Source organism: Callorhinchus milii, unplaced genomic scaffold (genome assembly GCF_018977255.1).
Source record: "Callorhinchus milii isolate IMCB2004 unplaced genomic scaffold, IMCB_Cmil_1.0 Scaffold6, whole genome shotgun sequence".
Taxonomy (NCBI): domain Eukaryota; kingdom Metazoa; phylum Chordata; class Chondrichthyes; order Chimaeriformes; family Callorhinchidae; genus Callorhinchus; species Callorhinchus milii.
The window spans coordinates 9,290,326-9,306,227 of NW_024704747.1; the positions used below are offsets into that span (position 1 = coordinate 9,290,326).

Below are 15,902 nucleotides of genomic sequence, written 5' to 3' on the forward strand. Positions count from 1 at the left end.
AGATCTATTCTCATGGTTGTTCTCTGAATCTTCAATCTTTCCAGCTCTCCCAGTCTTCATTTAGTCTCCACAGACTTGACACTCAGAATAATAAATACATCTCTAGACTTAATATAGGTTTCCAATCAATGTCACTCCTCATTATGAACGCCACTCCCCAGCATCGATAGCTAGGTCTCTATATATTCCGACAGATTTTGCTAAATATGCTGACTGCACTTCTTGTAAGTATAACAATCTATAGTTTCTGGAATGTGTTCATGATTCTTTTATCAGATGTCCTTCCAGTTTATTTTTCTTTAAAAAATTCAACAGCTGCAGTCAGAAGAACCTTAACCTGGAAAAATCAATCAATAATTGCATAATTATCACAATGCAATACTGTTTAAATGTTTGATTGTTTAACTTTTTACATTTTGAGCAATAGTTGTTAACTGTAACCAATAATATTCTATTCTAATTCATTTTTAATTAATTTCAGGGATTATAGTATACACTAATTAAGTCACTTTGTTAGGTTACCATATGCAAAGCTTGATATTAGCAATCTGGATCAATGTCCTAAATAGGTTGTTTTAATGTATAACAGTCCCCTATAATTGGTTCCTAGAAAATATTCGCTAGTATTGTTTGAACTCTACAGGGAAAGCATGTTTCAAATGTGAATGTCTCCTACTTTTTGCAGTGACCAATGATTACTGTGAATTTGTGTCATGCTGTTTTCTCCTGCAAATATGCATAAAATGGCAAAGCTGGGCTTTGGAGAAAAGAATGTCTATGCTTAACCACTCATAAAAACAACAGATGTTTTCATGAAATAAAAAGAACTTGTATGATGGCACCCACAGGATTTTATGAATTTTTAATCAGTTCTTCAAAAATGAACGGTTGCTTCCAGAATGTAGAAAGTATTAATTATAATAATCCTTGCATTTGATCTAGCGCTTTTCACGTATTTGAGACGTCTCAAAGCGCTTCACAGAATATACTGCAAAGTTAACTGACTGTATATTTTGTGGGCAAAATGCAGCAGCCAATTGCATTCATTGTAAAGCTCATTTTCTGTGTTGCTAAAATTATGAAAAACAACAGGACCTAAATATTGGAGAGCAATCATAAATTATAAATTGATTGGTGCTTTCAAGTTTTCATGCTCTTACTCTTCATGATAATAATAATTCTTATGTCCAAAGGAAGAACATTGACTGTATATTTTGTGGGCAAAACACGGCAGCAATTGCGCACAGTAATTATAATAATTTGGTCACAATCCACACAAACAGTTGAATTAAAAAATCTTGCAAAATCCTGCACATCTTAAATGTTAAGACAATTAACTTAAGCTAAGCGCAGGTGAATGTTTAGACCCCTGATATTTGACAGTCAAATGTAAACTGAATCTACTCACAGTCAAATGTAAACTGAATTTGCCTACAAGTACACTGGGACAGAATTCTCTGTTAAGCTCTTTGAGATGTTTCAGCGTTTCAAATGCTCCATCAACTGCAAGGATTATTTGATTATGTTTTAAAAATCACTGCCATAATGTTGCAACTCATGGCAATTATTAGGTAGTTAAATGACTGAGCAGAGAAATACATAAGTACATAAATAGTGCATTACAATATGAGCTACTGCAGCTCGGCTTTGTTTCACTATTTTTTAAGTTTTGTGGATCATACGTCACTAAAATACCAGATGTCATACTGGATTTTTATGGTTTGGGACAATGCATAAGAAATTAATACCTGGATGTGGGTAGAAAGGTGATTTTTGTAGATTTTAGATATTCTTAGTGAAAAACAAGAAATTAGTTTGCTTTTTTTAACATAACCAATCTAAACCTTCAGTCCTTACTGATTTAATATTCCTTCAATCCTGTACACATGATGATATTATTCTCTGGTGCTAGTGTTTAAATATCACTGCATTTCCCCAGAAACAGCCTAGTGGATATTTTGTTTAATGTATCTGTAAAAGGGAAGATTTTAAAGTGCAGTTAGAGAAATCAACAGTGTAAAACACAGCTACAAATGGAGGACATCTTGAATTGCAAGATTTATGTGTGCTGAATAATCTTACTGTTTAAATAACAATTTTCAGGTAATTAAGAATTCCTGCTCAGACTGAGTTAATGATGGCACACGGTGAGATCATTTTATGGACTAGATCCTAGATCAAGCAGTTTTCAAATGATGCACTCCCACAAGTGGCATTTTATATAGAGCAAAGTTCTCCTTTGAACTTGAGTCAGATATTCTAAGCTGTGATATTCTTTAAAATCATTAGTCAAATTCAAATGGCTAAAATACTGCCTAATGTGGTTCTATGTCTGTCTAATGTAAAAAAAAACCACAACTGTGTTGTTTGTTCTTTATGCTCAGTGTAGAATTATGTATCAGAGGAAGTTTGGCTATTTGTTTTCAGTGATTAAAATCAGGAAGGTATCCTGAATACCTTTACACGCATTCTTGCTTTGTGTAGTCTGATTTTATACCCTCAGAGTGAGCCAGACTGCTAATAACTTTGGGCACAATTCTCCTCTTTTGCTGAAAGAAATTCTACCTCCTCGGTTTCCTATACATCGGTCTCCTTAAATTCATAGGAGTTTTTATCATTGCTGTTTAGTGGAGTATAAAAGTAATTTCAAAGCCATTACAATAAGTCATTTAGCAGCAAGTGAGGATGATCTGATCATGTTATGTGCGGTCCTGGGAAAAAATGAGCAACTTATATATCTTGTAAGAGCCCATAACTTGAGACAGTGAAGAATTATGGAGCCTTAAATTTGTGTTCAAGGTATGCAGGATACTTTCTATAATTACCTGATAGTGATACACTCCAGAACACCACATATAATATTACCAATTTCTTATCAGCATCTTCACCATTGATCTGAAGAGTACTCACTTATGATATGGTATCAAGCCTCATTGATGTGAAATGAGCTCTATGATATATTCTCAGCTGTCTAAATTTGTACCTAGTGTTCTGAGATATCACATGAATTGATCATTCAAACAAGAAGCATTTGAGTCATTTATTCTAACTTTGTATCCCAGTTTGTGCTTTCATGATAATGGACAGCTGATGACAACTCATTCAATCATCACTGAGATATTGGACAGTTTCAGGTTACAAAGGGGTATTTTGCCTCATTGCCATCGAGCAGTGATGTTAATCTGATACTTGTCAGTATGGAACCATACACTAGCATTTCTATGTGCAAATTGGCTACTATATTCGCCTGCAAAATACATAGTCGCTACACTTGGCAGTAAATCCTGCAAAACGCTTTGAGACGACCGTGGAAGGTCCTGTATTAAATGCAAGGATTATTATTAGTTTAATTTTGTGCATTTCCTAATGTATTAGTATGAGTGGCTTCTTGTACAGAAGTAAGAGCTTGGTCATTACTTTGAGAAGTCAATCAGATACTCGCTGGGATGAGTGAATGCCTGAATACTTTGGCTGATTAATACCAATATCCCTTTTAACACTGTTATAATGTTACACGCTTAGTCTATTTGCTATTTATGATCCCAAGATGTTCCTTTCATATGGACTAATTTCTCAGAATGCAGTTTATTTTTGCTCCAGGACAATTATGAACACAGTGAAAAATTACGGTATCAAATAATTACGAACTAATGAGATGGCAATTTGCTCTAACAAGATACCATTAAGTGCTATTGTATTAGTGATTAGAACTTATCTGCTGCAAGAATATGCTTGTATCCTACACAGTGGATTTGCCAGCTAAACTTTTATCTTTTGACTTACCAGGATACATTTTACAAATGCTTTTTTTATTATATCAATAGAATGTATTCCCTACATATCTCAAGCTACTTCTATCATGCAAATTGTCTTGTCTTGCAGTGGAAAACTTGACATTGAGGCGTTCCTCGGATGCTGTTTCGCAGAATAGAGTGGATACCCATGAATAACCCTTTCAAAATCGTTCTATGTTTCATTGTAGATAATGCTGGGAAAGCAAATGGGAATTAACTGCATGGGAACAAATTTATTTTTCCTTGGAAACAAAAACAGAAGTCGCTGGGCACACTCAGCAAGTCAGGCAACATCTATGGAGAAAGGAAAGTGAGTCAATATTTCGGGTCCACGACCCTTCCGAAATATAGTCACTGGCATACTACTAATAATAATTTGATATCTTTGTGTTTCATCATGTCGAAACATCTCAAAGTGCATCACAGTAATTACTGTTAGATGTAGTGACTGTACTTGTATATTTCAGCTAATTTGTATACAGGAATGTTCTGCAAATACCAGGAGAGGAATGATCAAGTTAACTGGAGAAGTTTTGGTCAGAACACTGGGGAAATTCCCTCCTCTTTTGATTAAGTGACTCATAAGAGGCTTATTAAAATAAAGACATGAGTACATAAAAATAAAGGAGAGGTGACAGAATGGATGGAAAGTTGGTTAAAAAATAGAAAACAAAGTGTGGGAGTGCATAATAATAATAATCCTTGCATTTGATATAGCGTCTGATCACGTCTTCGAGACATCACAGTCACAAAGCGCTTCACAGAATATACTGCAAAGTGAATTGACTGTATATTTTGTGGGCAAAACACAGTCAGCAGTGTCCTAGTTCTTTAAAAAAGAATTATTTTTACATTTTTTTTTAAGGAATTATTACCTCCAGAAAAGTAATCCACCAATGGACTAACAGCCGGGTCCTACTTTCCTCTAGATAACCAGAGGCGTTTGGAGTAAGGAAACTTGCCCAGGTCCTCTTACTTGCGAGGTAAATGCTCTAACCAATACATGCTTACGATTCTTAATGGAGAGATGTAAATAATGGTGTACCTCAGAGATCTGTATTAGGATCATTGCTTTTCTCCATAAATAATCTGGATTTTGCTATTAGGGGCATGATTTCCGTTTGCTGATGACACACAAATAGGGAGTATAAATAACTGAAGAAAATTGTAAGCAATTTCAGGCAGACATAGACAGATTAACAAATTGAGCAGAAAGATAGTAGATGAAATTTAATGCAGAGAAGTGTGAAGTTATACATTTTGGGAGGAAGAATATGGTGAGGAAGTATATGATAAACAGTAACATTTTTACAATTTAACAGAAACGCTTAGGGGTTATTTACATTTTTTTTAAAAAAGGTAGGAAGTTCAGGTGGACAAAACTTGAAGAAAACTACTGGGATGCTACATTTATCAATATTTTATGTTGTTATATAAATAGGTGATGCATGCCTTGGGCTAGAGTAGGCTCATCCCCCACTTCACCCAATATTTCTTCACCTCTTTAAGGGAAGCTGGGACGGGACAGTCCTGAGGAGGACCACATCCAGTCCCCTGAGCAACCTCAACCCATGGTGTTCATGGCCTCCTCCTGCCCCTCTCTCAGCTCCTCATCAGTGCACACCCACTCCCTGTCTAGCAGACTGATTGTCAGGGCTTCCTCACCTCTGATTGGCCAATGGCCCTGTCAGTCAAGGCAACTTAAAGAAGGGATAAAACCCTTTGAGTTTTACACAGGTCCCCCCACCCCCCAAAAATAATACTTTCCCCCATTGCCTATGGGCATTAGGTAGAAAACCAAAGAAGTGATGCTTCACGTTTCAATTGTATTAAGACTATAGTTTGTAAACTTGCCCAACATTTCTTTTACAAAGCGATTTAGTGATGTGGAATGCTTGTCAGGTATGGTGATTGAGGCATGATCCATACTAGTTCTAAAAAAGAAACAAGATAGACAAGTAAAAAGGAGTAATTTGAAGGGTCTGGGGAGAAAGCAGGTAAATGGGCCTGGATGGATTGCTCTTCCAGCACAGACCCAGTGGGACAAGTGGTCTTCATCTGGTCTCACATTTTTAACATTCTATAATTCTGTGGGGTTATTTATCAACCACTTGACAAAGCAAGCACAATCTCACTTTAATGTACTATGTGAAGAATGGCACCGCTAACAAAACAGTATCTCCCCCAACACTGTACAACACCCTTGAACTCACAACCTTCTGACCCAGAGATAAGAGTGCTACCAATTTGCATGGGACAGAATGGCAAACATGTTTCTTTGTACAGCCATTTATTGAACTTCCCATTTCCTCTCTCTGTGTTTCCCTTTGGCACACACCATCTCAGCTGGAAATTCCCATGCTGTTGCCAATGCCTCTCTATAATCAGCCACTAGATGGGAGTGTAAGAGCATCATTGGTTGGTCCCTCCGATTTGCCTGTCCTCCCTCTGGAGAATAACCTGGCCTCCCTGTTGAGCGCACACTGTTCCACAACTGCATGGCACAGATTGGGAACACATCATAAGGTGTGCACAGGGCTTCAGAATCTTGACAACAATCTGTAGGGGGATGCTGAAAGAGATCTAGGGATATCGTGGAGTCATGTAGCGAAGTGGTTAGAGCACTCGCCTCGCAAGTGAGATACTTGGGTTCTATTCCCGGCATGGTGAAATGTTGGGCAACTTTCTTTAATCTACACACCTCTGTTCACCGAGCAGTAAGTAGGAACCCAGTTGTCAGTCAATTGGCAGATTGCTTTCCGGGGGTAATAATTCCTTCAAAAAAAACAATAATAATTTGGTCACTCAATCCATGACTGTTCATGGGACACTGCTGTGTGCAATTGGCTGTCAAGTTTTGCCCACAAATATACAGTCAATTCACTTTACAGTATATTCTGTGAAGCGCTTTGAGACATCTTGAAGATCATGAAGGGTGTGACAATTGATTGCTGAGTTAGCTTACAAAAATACACACTCATTACTTTACAATGAATCTTGTGAAGTGCTTTGAGATTTCCTCCCAACATGAAAATTGCTATATGAAATACAAGAATTATTATTATCATTATTATTTCCAAGCCCTCCACCATCTTTTTCTGCACCTGGAAAAAGCTTCCCCCTAAGTTACTCACAAATGCCCTCTCTTCCTTGGACCTCCACACCCTCTAGTCTTCCACCTGCAGTGATCCTGATGCAGCCATTAAACGGCTGAATGACTGTTTCTCCACAACCTTTAATTCCCTGGCTCCCCTGAAATCCAGGTCTGTATCCAAATCCATCTGCTCCCTTTGGTGCAACAGTGATTTCCATTCACGTAAAACCCAAATCCAGATGCTCAAGCCACAGATGGCAGAAATCCAGCCTCACGATTCACCGCCATCTGTGGCTCGAGCATCTCCACGCCTACTGCCTCTCCCTTTCACAGGTCAAAATTGACTTTAACTCCAAAGTCATCCTGGAGACACAAAACAACCCAAATACACTGTTCTGTACCGTCCATCACCTTCTCCGTGCACCCCCTCAAGCCCCCTCTATGCTCACATCAAACACCAAGTGTTAAGAAGTCCTAGACAACTTCACCTCAGAGATTGAAACATCTGTTTGGCTGCACCATGACCCTTCCACCCTATCCAGACTATACACACCACCTTCTCCCTCCGCCACAGCTATTGCCACTTCCCACAGCACAGCGATAATAATAATCCTTGCAATTGATATATTGTCTTCAAGACATCACAAAGGGCTTCACAGAATAGGCTGTAAAGTGAATTGACTGTATATTTTATGGGCGAAACGTGACAGCCAATTGCACACAGCAGTCTCACAAACAGTCATAGTTTGAATCACCAAATAATTATTTTTTAAAACTTGTTTTTGTGTTGAAGGGATTATTACTCCCAGAAAAGCGATTGCCAATTGATTAACAACCGGCTTTCTACTTACTGCTAGGCAAACAGAGGCATGTGGAGTTAGGAAACATACCCAACATTTCGCCCTGCCCAGGAACCAAACCCAGTTACTCTCTCTTGCGAGGAGAGTGCTCTAACCACTAAGCTACAGGACTCCACAAATGATTTCTGCTCCTCATTAATTAAGAAAAATTCAGATGCAATAGTTTACTCACTACATGCTCTGCTCAGGGTTATGTACCTTTAACTATCTTATGGAAAATTGACTGCAGTTTTTGCGTTGTGTGAAATGACTTTTTGTATCTTTCTACAATTAAATTGACTTCATTGCAAATTAGTTTCCTAGTAATTGGTCCCTAGTGTAAAACCTAATGCAAAGCACTTGAGTAGAATGGTATTTAGAAATCCAGATTTTTTTTGCATTCAATCATTTCTACAGGATTCCCCAATTCTCTGTTCTAATTCCGTTCATGGGGCACAAAGGCCAATTGTAATGCACTAAATGATATTCTATTCAGACGAAGAATAAGCTCACTTCAGCTCAGTACATCTGGGTTTCCACTGCAATCCTCACTGGATAAACTGAGCTACATTTTGTATTGATACTTATGTCCTGATTACATTTCTTTGTTCTGCTCTATCTTCCATTGCTTATTAAATAATAATGATGATTTATGTAATTCCAACCAGGGGAGGGACATATTTAGTAGATTGTTTATTGCATAAAACGTTTCTCTTTCATTACACAGGATAATTTCAATACTGCAGATATTCAAATGTACTTTTGATGTATGTACATTGATGCAAGTTGTTGTTATTCCTAGAGCTTCTGTTTGTAATGTATAAAATGACATTGATTCATTTTAATTTGTATTATTTTTTATTGGTTTTGTAGTCTCTAGAATTTAACACACAGTTAGTTCCCCCAAATCAGTCACATATTGTCAAGCTTTATGAATCGCATTACATCATTGTTTTTGTCATTTCAGGCTGAATTGAATAAATAAGTATTGTTGATAGCTATAATTTTAAAAATCACAAGTATCATTGTAAAGCCTAATGCAAATGTTAAACAATGAATGCAACAGCAATGACATTTGGAAGATGAGTAAGAAGCAGATAACAAGGGGCTAAATCATTTGTGACCTTACTCTGCTCAATGAATGTGCATTGGATTAGCAACATACATGAAAAATGAAATGCTACTCTATTGCTGATACTAGCCATTAAGATGTCAGTGATCCAATAGAAAGCAAATATTAATGGTATAAAATTTGTGGAATAAAATAACAAAAGAGAAACGTACGGATTTTGGACAGTAATTTCAAATGGCATTTTGTCAGCATCTAGTTTAAATGATGTAGAATTAATAAGCTATAAAATAATTTGTTAAGTCACATCATTGAAGTGAGACTGACCAAGTAGAAAATCAAGGAATGCTAATGAAAAACTATTGTATTAAATTATACAAGAACCAATCTCACAATTTAAAAACATTGAATAAATATTTAATAAAAGAGGTTTTTTTGAAATATGAAAAATGACCAGTTGTTGCTAAGGAACTATCTTGTTGAACATAATTTGGTGAAAACTAGTTTTCTGATATTGAAAAGGAAGACATCAAATTGATAAAATTAAACAATGAAAATCTTTCTGAAGAAAGGCTTCACAAGCTGCAGTGACATTAATTTATACTGGAAAGTAAGTGTTTTAAGGATATACAAATTAAGAAAATGATTATCATATGTATAAAAGTCAACTCTCACCTACACATACTGACAATAATTGACCGTAAAGAGCTCCTGTTGGGGAGCTGGTAGGCTCAAGCTTGATGGATTAAATGATCCTGATCTGTGTTCATATTTCTATGACTATTATGACCTGCAAAAGTCAAACATAGTGATGCTTATTAATGTTGAATATTAGGGACAAAGGTCTCCAAGGCTTTTACATCAATATTTTAAACTTCATTAATACAGAAACATGTATTTAAATAGACCAAATGTATAGTCATCCAAAAAATGATGCTCTCCTCTATTCTACAGGAAAGAATGTGACTGATATTAGATACCTTTCTGAAGCAGGTCAATGGAATCTGCCTTTTTAATAATCCTTGCATTTGATATAGCGCTTTTCACGTCGGGAGGACGTCCCAAAGCGCTTCACAGAACACACTGTAAAGTGAATTGACTGTATATTTGTGGGCGAACGCGGCAGCCAATTGCGCACAGCAATGTCCCACAAACAGTCGTGGATTGAAAATGACCAATTTATTATTGTTTTGTTTTGGAAGGATTATTATTAGGCGTGTGGAGTAAGGAAACTTGCCCAAGGTTTCGCCCTGCCTGGAATTGAACTCAGGTCTCTAGCTTGCAAAGCGAGTGCTCAACCACTGAGCTACAGGACTCCAATAGGCTCCAATGGAATTTGATAGGCTTTGTATCACCTATTTGCATACACCCTTTCTGCATATTGATTAAACATGCAATCACTCCAATGGCATGAAATTTGCTAGTTTGAGTAACTTTGAATGATAAGGAGTATTGTATTTACCTGCAGAATCTTCTGAATTTATCCAAATTATAGGCTAAGGATAAGGAAGAATATCAAATTGATTAGAGAAATAACAAAAGATTAAACATGACATGTGTAGCCAGTTGCAGAGCTAAACTGCCAAGGTTGTTATGTTCTCAATGTGTAGAAAACTCTTTTTATTCTCTGCTCACAAGTTTCAAATCCAACCAAAAACTCTCTAGTCAGTTCTCTCTGCTTCCTGCTTTTCTACCTCCTGATCCCCTTTCATTGGTCCTAGTTAATTGGTCCTTATTTTCTCAAAGGGTATCAAACAAAGGTCACATCAATACAACCAAAAGAGTATAATCCTTGCATTTGATATAGCTCCTTATTACATTTTCTAGGCGTCTCAAAGCACTTCACAGAATATATTGTAAAGTGAATTAACTGTATGTTTCATGGGCAAAACCTTATTAGACCACGTAATCATCAAACCTGACAAATTTTACATGTTTATTGGATAAAGATCCATTCGACAGACTATAACAATGCAACATTCTAAACATGACAGACTCACAGCATAGCATTCGGCTCTTGATGGTTCTACAAGCAAGTGTAAAACCTGTATTTTGCCATGTTAGAAGTGTATTACTTACATTGGAAATTTGCAGCTATGCTATTCAATTACAATAATAAATGCATTTTAACATTAAACTTTGATTATAGATCAATCCAATGTACAGGATTTATCTGAAACTCAAAACCTTTTTTTAATTGAACCTAATTGTATGTAGTAGACATTGGAAATAGCAGGCAAGCTTAACCTCTCAATCAAAATGATAGTTCTATATTGGCAACATCCATATTAAATGGAATCTTATGGAATTTAATATCTATTTCTCATTTGTCCCATTATCTTCCATAATGCACTGGTCGATTATATATTCTGTCACACAAAATCTGGACTGTTCTGTCTTCACATTGTTGAACAAAATAAATGCAGATATCTGAAAAGTATCTCAAAACAACCTTGATTTTCGCCCACAAAATACAGTCAATTCAATACACTTTACAGTATATTCTGTGAAGCACTTTGAGACATCTCAAAGATGTGGTAAGGCGCTATATCAAATACTAGGATTATTGTTATTGTGTTACTAGAGGTATATACAATGTTACATTGGAGTGAGAAAGTAAACCAGATCAACACTAAATCTTGGGCTAAGGTAGCAGAACAAAGTGACACAAATCCAGAGCTGTTTTGGGAAGTTTTAGAGACTGTATTTTAGAGACCAAGCCATATTTCTTAACACAAGTCATCAACTGCTGGAATGGATTACCCTGAAGTGTAGTAGAGGCTAGTGTGTCAGTCAGATTTATCTCAGAAACAGCCTAATGCTGTAGTAGTTAATGGATAGAGTTGATATTCTTGAAGAATGAGATCAAATGGATCAAAGTATCTTCTCAATCTGTGCCTCTCGTGATTTTATGGCAAGATTGGCTGATACAAAACATGTTCTTTAGATTAAAAGTTTAGCCTACTTTATTCAGAGGATAATGCAATAAGCACCAATATAAATTTGTCAGCTCAATAAATCTTTGTGTTTTTTTAAAATTAGAATTAGAATTGTTACTGACAATGTAACAGATGTTCAGTTATTTAAAATCCTAGCTTGAACATTAACGATGTGCCAAGGGTATAATAAATTTGATTCATTTTCATGCATTTTTGATGCATTTCTTGACAAAAAGTATGCCTGAGTTATTAGAATAAAGCTTGATTCTATTTAATGTGCATTCTTTGTTTAGAAAGCAGATGTGATGTTTTTATCAATGATCATTAATTAACTTTAATACGCTTCTTCCTCATGGTGTATATTCATTGCAGTTTTTTCTGCAATGTACTAATGAAAAATAGAAGCTACTATAATTGGGTGTCAGTCTGGCTCAGTTGGTAGCATTCTCACCTCTGAGTCAGAAAGGTGTGGGATAAAGCCCCATGTCGTGACTTTAACACTCAGTCCAGTACAGAATTTGTCAAATTCTCAAATACAGCCTTAATTTTAAATTGTCTTCTATAAATCCTTTTAAGAAATACAGAAAGTCGACTTCAAAATTCAGACTGAATTCAACTGTTTACAAAGTATCAACGTTCTTCAATCACTCGATTAGTAGAGTAAATCTAGACCGAAGTGGAATTTTATCCCAATAATGCTTAGGTGCTTGTGATATCAGTAGAGCTGGAAACTTACAGCATTTGAATCTCATTAAATGTGATGTAGGCAGCTGTCATCATTTGTATTCTACATCAAAGCATACATCAGCCCACACATTATTATATATTCATAAACATTCAAACTAATTATAATAGCAGCCAATTGCAAACTGAAGGAAAGTCAGTTGTGCAGTCATCCTGAATTCATTGTGAGTTGCCCACTGTTAAGCGTTTCGTCCATTCACTTATTTATTAAAAAGGTAGCAAGCCAATAGTCATTAGTAATAGCTTTGAAAACAGTGCAATGTTTTCCCTGTGTAAAAAAATCCATGTTTATATAACACTTTTCTTATGGAAAATGAATTGTTGTTAGCTACAGATTGTTCACTTATCAATTGAAATGGTTCACGTTGTACTGATTTAGTCCTAAGAATATAATAGCTTATGACAGACTGCAGTGAAACCCAACGAGTAAGATGATTTTAGGAAAAAAGTTCTGAAATTTTAATTTGGCTTCAATTCGTTACACTCTTTTAATTCCTGATATTTAAATGTCAACCAAATGTAATCACGGAAGGCTATTATTATTTAGGCTATTAAAGGTTTCCATACAGTTGCACACATTTTTATCCATCGTCTTGAGGGATTCTTTACAAAATAAAATAGGATGTTCAAGCTGTTAATCCTGTTGCATATCCTAAAAGGGAATTTGTGCTTTCACATTAAAACTGTTTGCGTGAGGACAATTAGGCTAGGCTAACATGCCCCTCACAGTTAAAAAGGTTGCCAATATTCAATGATTTGGTTCATATATGAATAAACTGGCAGAGGAAGAACGTTATGGTAGAAGTGAAAAAAGTAATTAAAAACTTCAGTAGAGGCAAAGGTGAGGGGAGCGGAGAAGAAAGGAAAAGATACAGCATAAAATTAGTTCAGCAACATACATAAAATGATTAAGCAGTGTGAGGAATTCCTGTGACAAAACTGTGGGAAAACTACACAGGAACACTCCTTGCGGGCATCAGCAAAAACTAAAATGTTTAGCTAGAAAACCTGCTTGAACAATTTATATTATGGTATGGTTTCAAAGACTGCAATTCAAAAGACTCATCCAAATGTCTGTCAGTAGAGTGACTGGTGGTAATGGAAGAAATAATTTCCATGTTCCAGTACACAATTATGAGACGGTTCTCTTTAGAAATATTTCCAAGATTACTTTAAAAAAACATAATAGAGCTCTATGACTTATGGTACGATTATCCTGAGTGTTTTCGTTCGAATAACTGCTCTAGGGTTAGTTAATTATTTATGCACAACATTTAAAAAAATACTTTCTGAATGGAAAAAAAGGAGCACAAAAAAGTGCAAAATAGGGAAAATTCAATCTATCTGTTCACAGCACTCTTCCTTTCACTTTCTTTAGGAGATTAACTCAATTATTGAGAAATACTAACAGTATAACTGCAAAGAGGTTTACTATCAGGGACTCAGACTCATTTATCCTATGTCCCGAAGGAAGTGAATAACCACAAGTTCTATCGCACTTTCAAGATTGGAAACCTGACACCCCTCCCTACCTCATAGACAGTCGAAAAACTCCACAGTGTCAAGCTACATTATTCAACAACAACAACAACAAGATTACATTTGTATAGCGCCTTTCACGTCAGGAGGATGTCCCAAGGCGCTGGACAGAGTTCAGCATTTCAGACCCGAGCTGGGGTTGGGGGAGTAAGGGAGGGGAGGGGAAGTGGGGTGGCCGATGGCATGGTCGAAGAGGAAGGTCTTGAGGCGGGATTTGAAGGAGGCTAAGGAGGGGGTGAGGTGGAGTGACTGGGGGATGGAATTCCAGAGGTTGGGGGCAGAGTGGCTGAAGGCTCTCCCGCCAATGGTGGGGTGGGTTGGTCGGGGGACGTGGAGCAGGCCAGAGCCGGCTGAGCGGAGGGACCGGGCGGGTTGGTAGGGGGTTAGGAGGTCGCAGAGTTATTCTCTGTTATTCAAACTAACTAGTTGCATTCTGGAGATAATATTCCTATGGACAGAACACAACTGCTGCCACTGTGCAACTGAAAGTATTTGACCATCTCTAACGGCACTAATCTGAATAATATTTGATTTTTTTAAAAAACAGATGTTTAACACATCTGAATACAGTTACAGTGGAGCTCCATAGTGCAGTGGTTAGAGCACCCACCTCACACGTGAGAGGACCCGGGTTGGATTCCTGAGTGAGGCGAAACCTAAGGCAAGTTTCCTTACTTCACATGCCTCTGTTTAACCTAGAAATAAGTAGGAACCCAGTTGTTAGTCAAATAACGGATCGCTTTTCCGGGGGTAATAATCCCTCCAAAAAAAACTAAATAATAATAATTTGATCACACAATCCATGACTGTTGTGCGACACTGCTGTGCGCAATTCGTTTCCGAGTTTCGCCCACAAAATATACAGTCAATTCACTTTACGGTATATTCTGTGAAGCATTTTGAGACGTCTCAATGACATGATAAGATGCTCAAATGTAAGGATTATTATTATTATTATTAATGAGATCAACTGAAATAGCATTATCTTCAACAGAAGTCTTTTCCACATTTCAGCTGCTATATTATGGATAAAAATAAATGTTTCCTGATCTCTATTCTTGCTTTGTGCATGCTTACATCCACATTTATCCATTATGCTTTAGCAAAGAGCTGAATGATGAAGAGCTGAGCAGAAACTGAAAATACCTTGTGACTTTCATGGTTTAGCTGCTGTTGGCAACATAGCTGTGTTAGGGACATCACAACAGTTCTTAATGGATTTAAATGCATTAATTGGATCAGTTACAAAAATCACAATTTTCGCCTCATTGTTTTTTCACTAAAAAGCGAGAAGTTTGTAGTTCAGTTACTCTACACCTCCATCCCCCACAAGGATGGCCTGTAGCCCCTCTGCTTCCATCTCGAACAACGGTCTAAACAGTCTTCATCCACCATCACCCTCCTCTGCTTGGCTAAACTTGTTCTGGCATTGAACAACTTCACCTTCAACTCCAACCACTTCCTCCAAGTAAAAGGTGTCTCTATGGGAACCCGCATGGGCCCCAGCTACGCCTGTCTGTTTGTTAGTCATCTGTAACACTCTTTGTTCCGGGACTACCAAGGTCTGCTCCCTGACCTGTTCCTCAGGTACATTGACGACTGTGTTGGGGCTGCTTCCTGCTCTCACAGTGAGCTGGAAAAATTCACCAATTTTGCTTTCACCTTCCACGTCTCTGTAACATTCACATGGTCCATCTCCAACTCTTCCCTTCCCTTCCTTGACTTCACCATTTCCATCTCGGGGTATAGATTATCAACAGATATCTTTTATGAGCCCACCAACTCCCATAGTTACCTGGACTACACCTCCTCCCACCCCACCTCCTGTAAAGACTCCATTCCCTTTTTCTAGTTCCCCCGCCTCCACTGCATCTGCTCTGACGA

General features: G+C 37.2%; 1 protein-coding gene across 1 annotated transcript in view; it reads right to left on the reverse strand.

Annotated features, from left to right (window-relative positions):
- Positions 1-15,402: 15,402 nt before the first annotated feature.
- f8a (coagulation factor VIII associated) overlaps positions 15,403-15,902 on the reverse strand; it is an 81,366-nt gene continuing 80,866 nt past the window's right edge. Inside the window, exon 6 of the mRNA XM_042336211.1 lies at positions 15,403-15,755. Coding sequence (XP_042192145.1) covers positions 15,403-15,755 — 353 coding nt within the window. The remainder of the gene's footprint in view (positions 15,756-15,902) is intronic.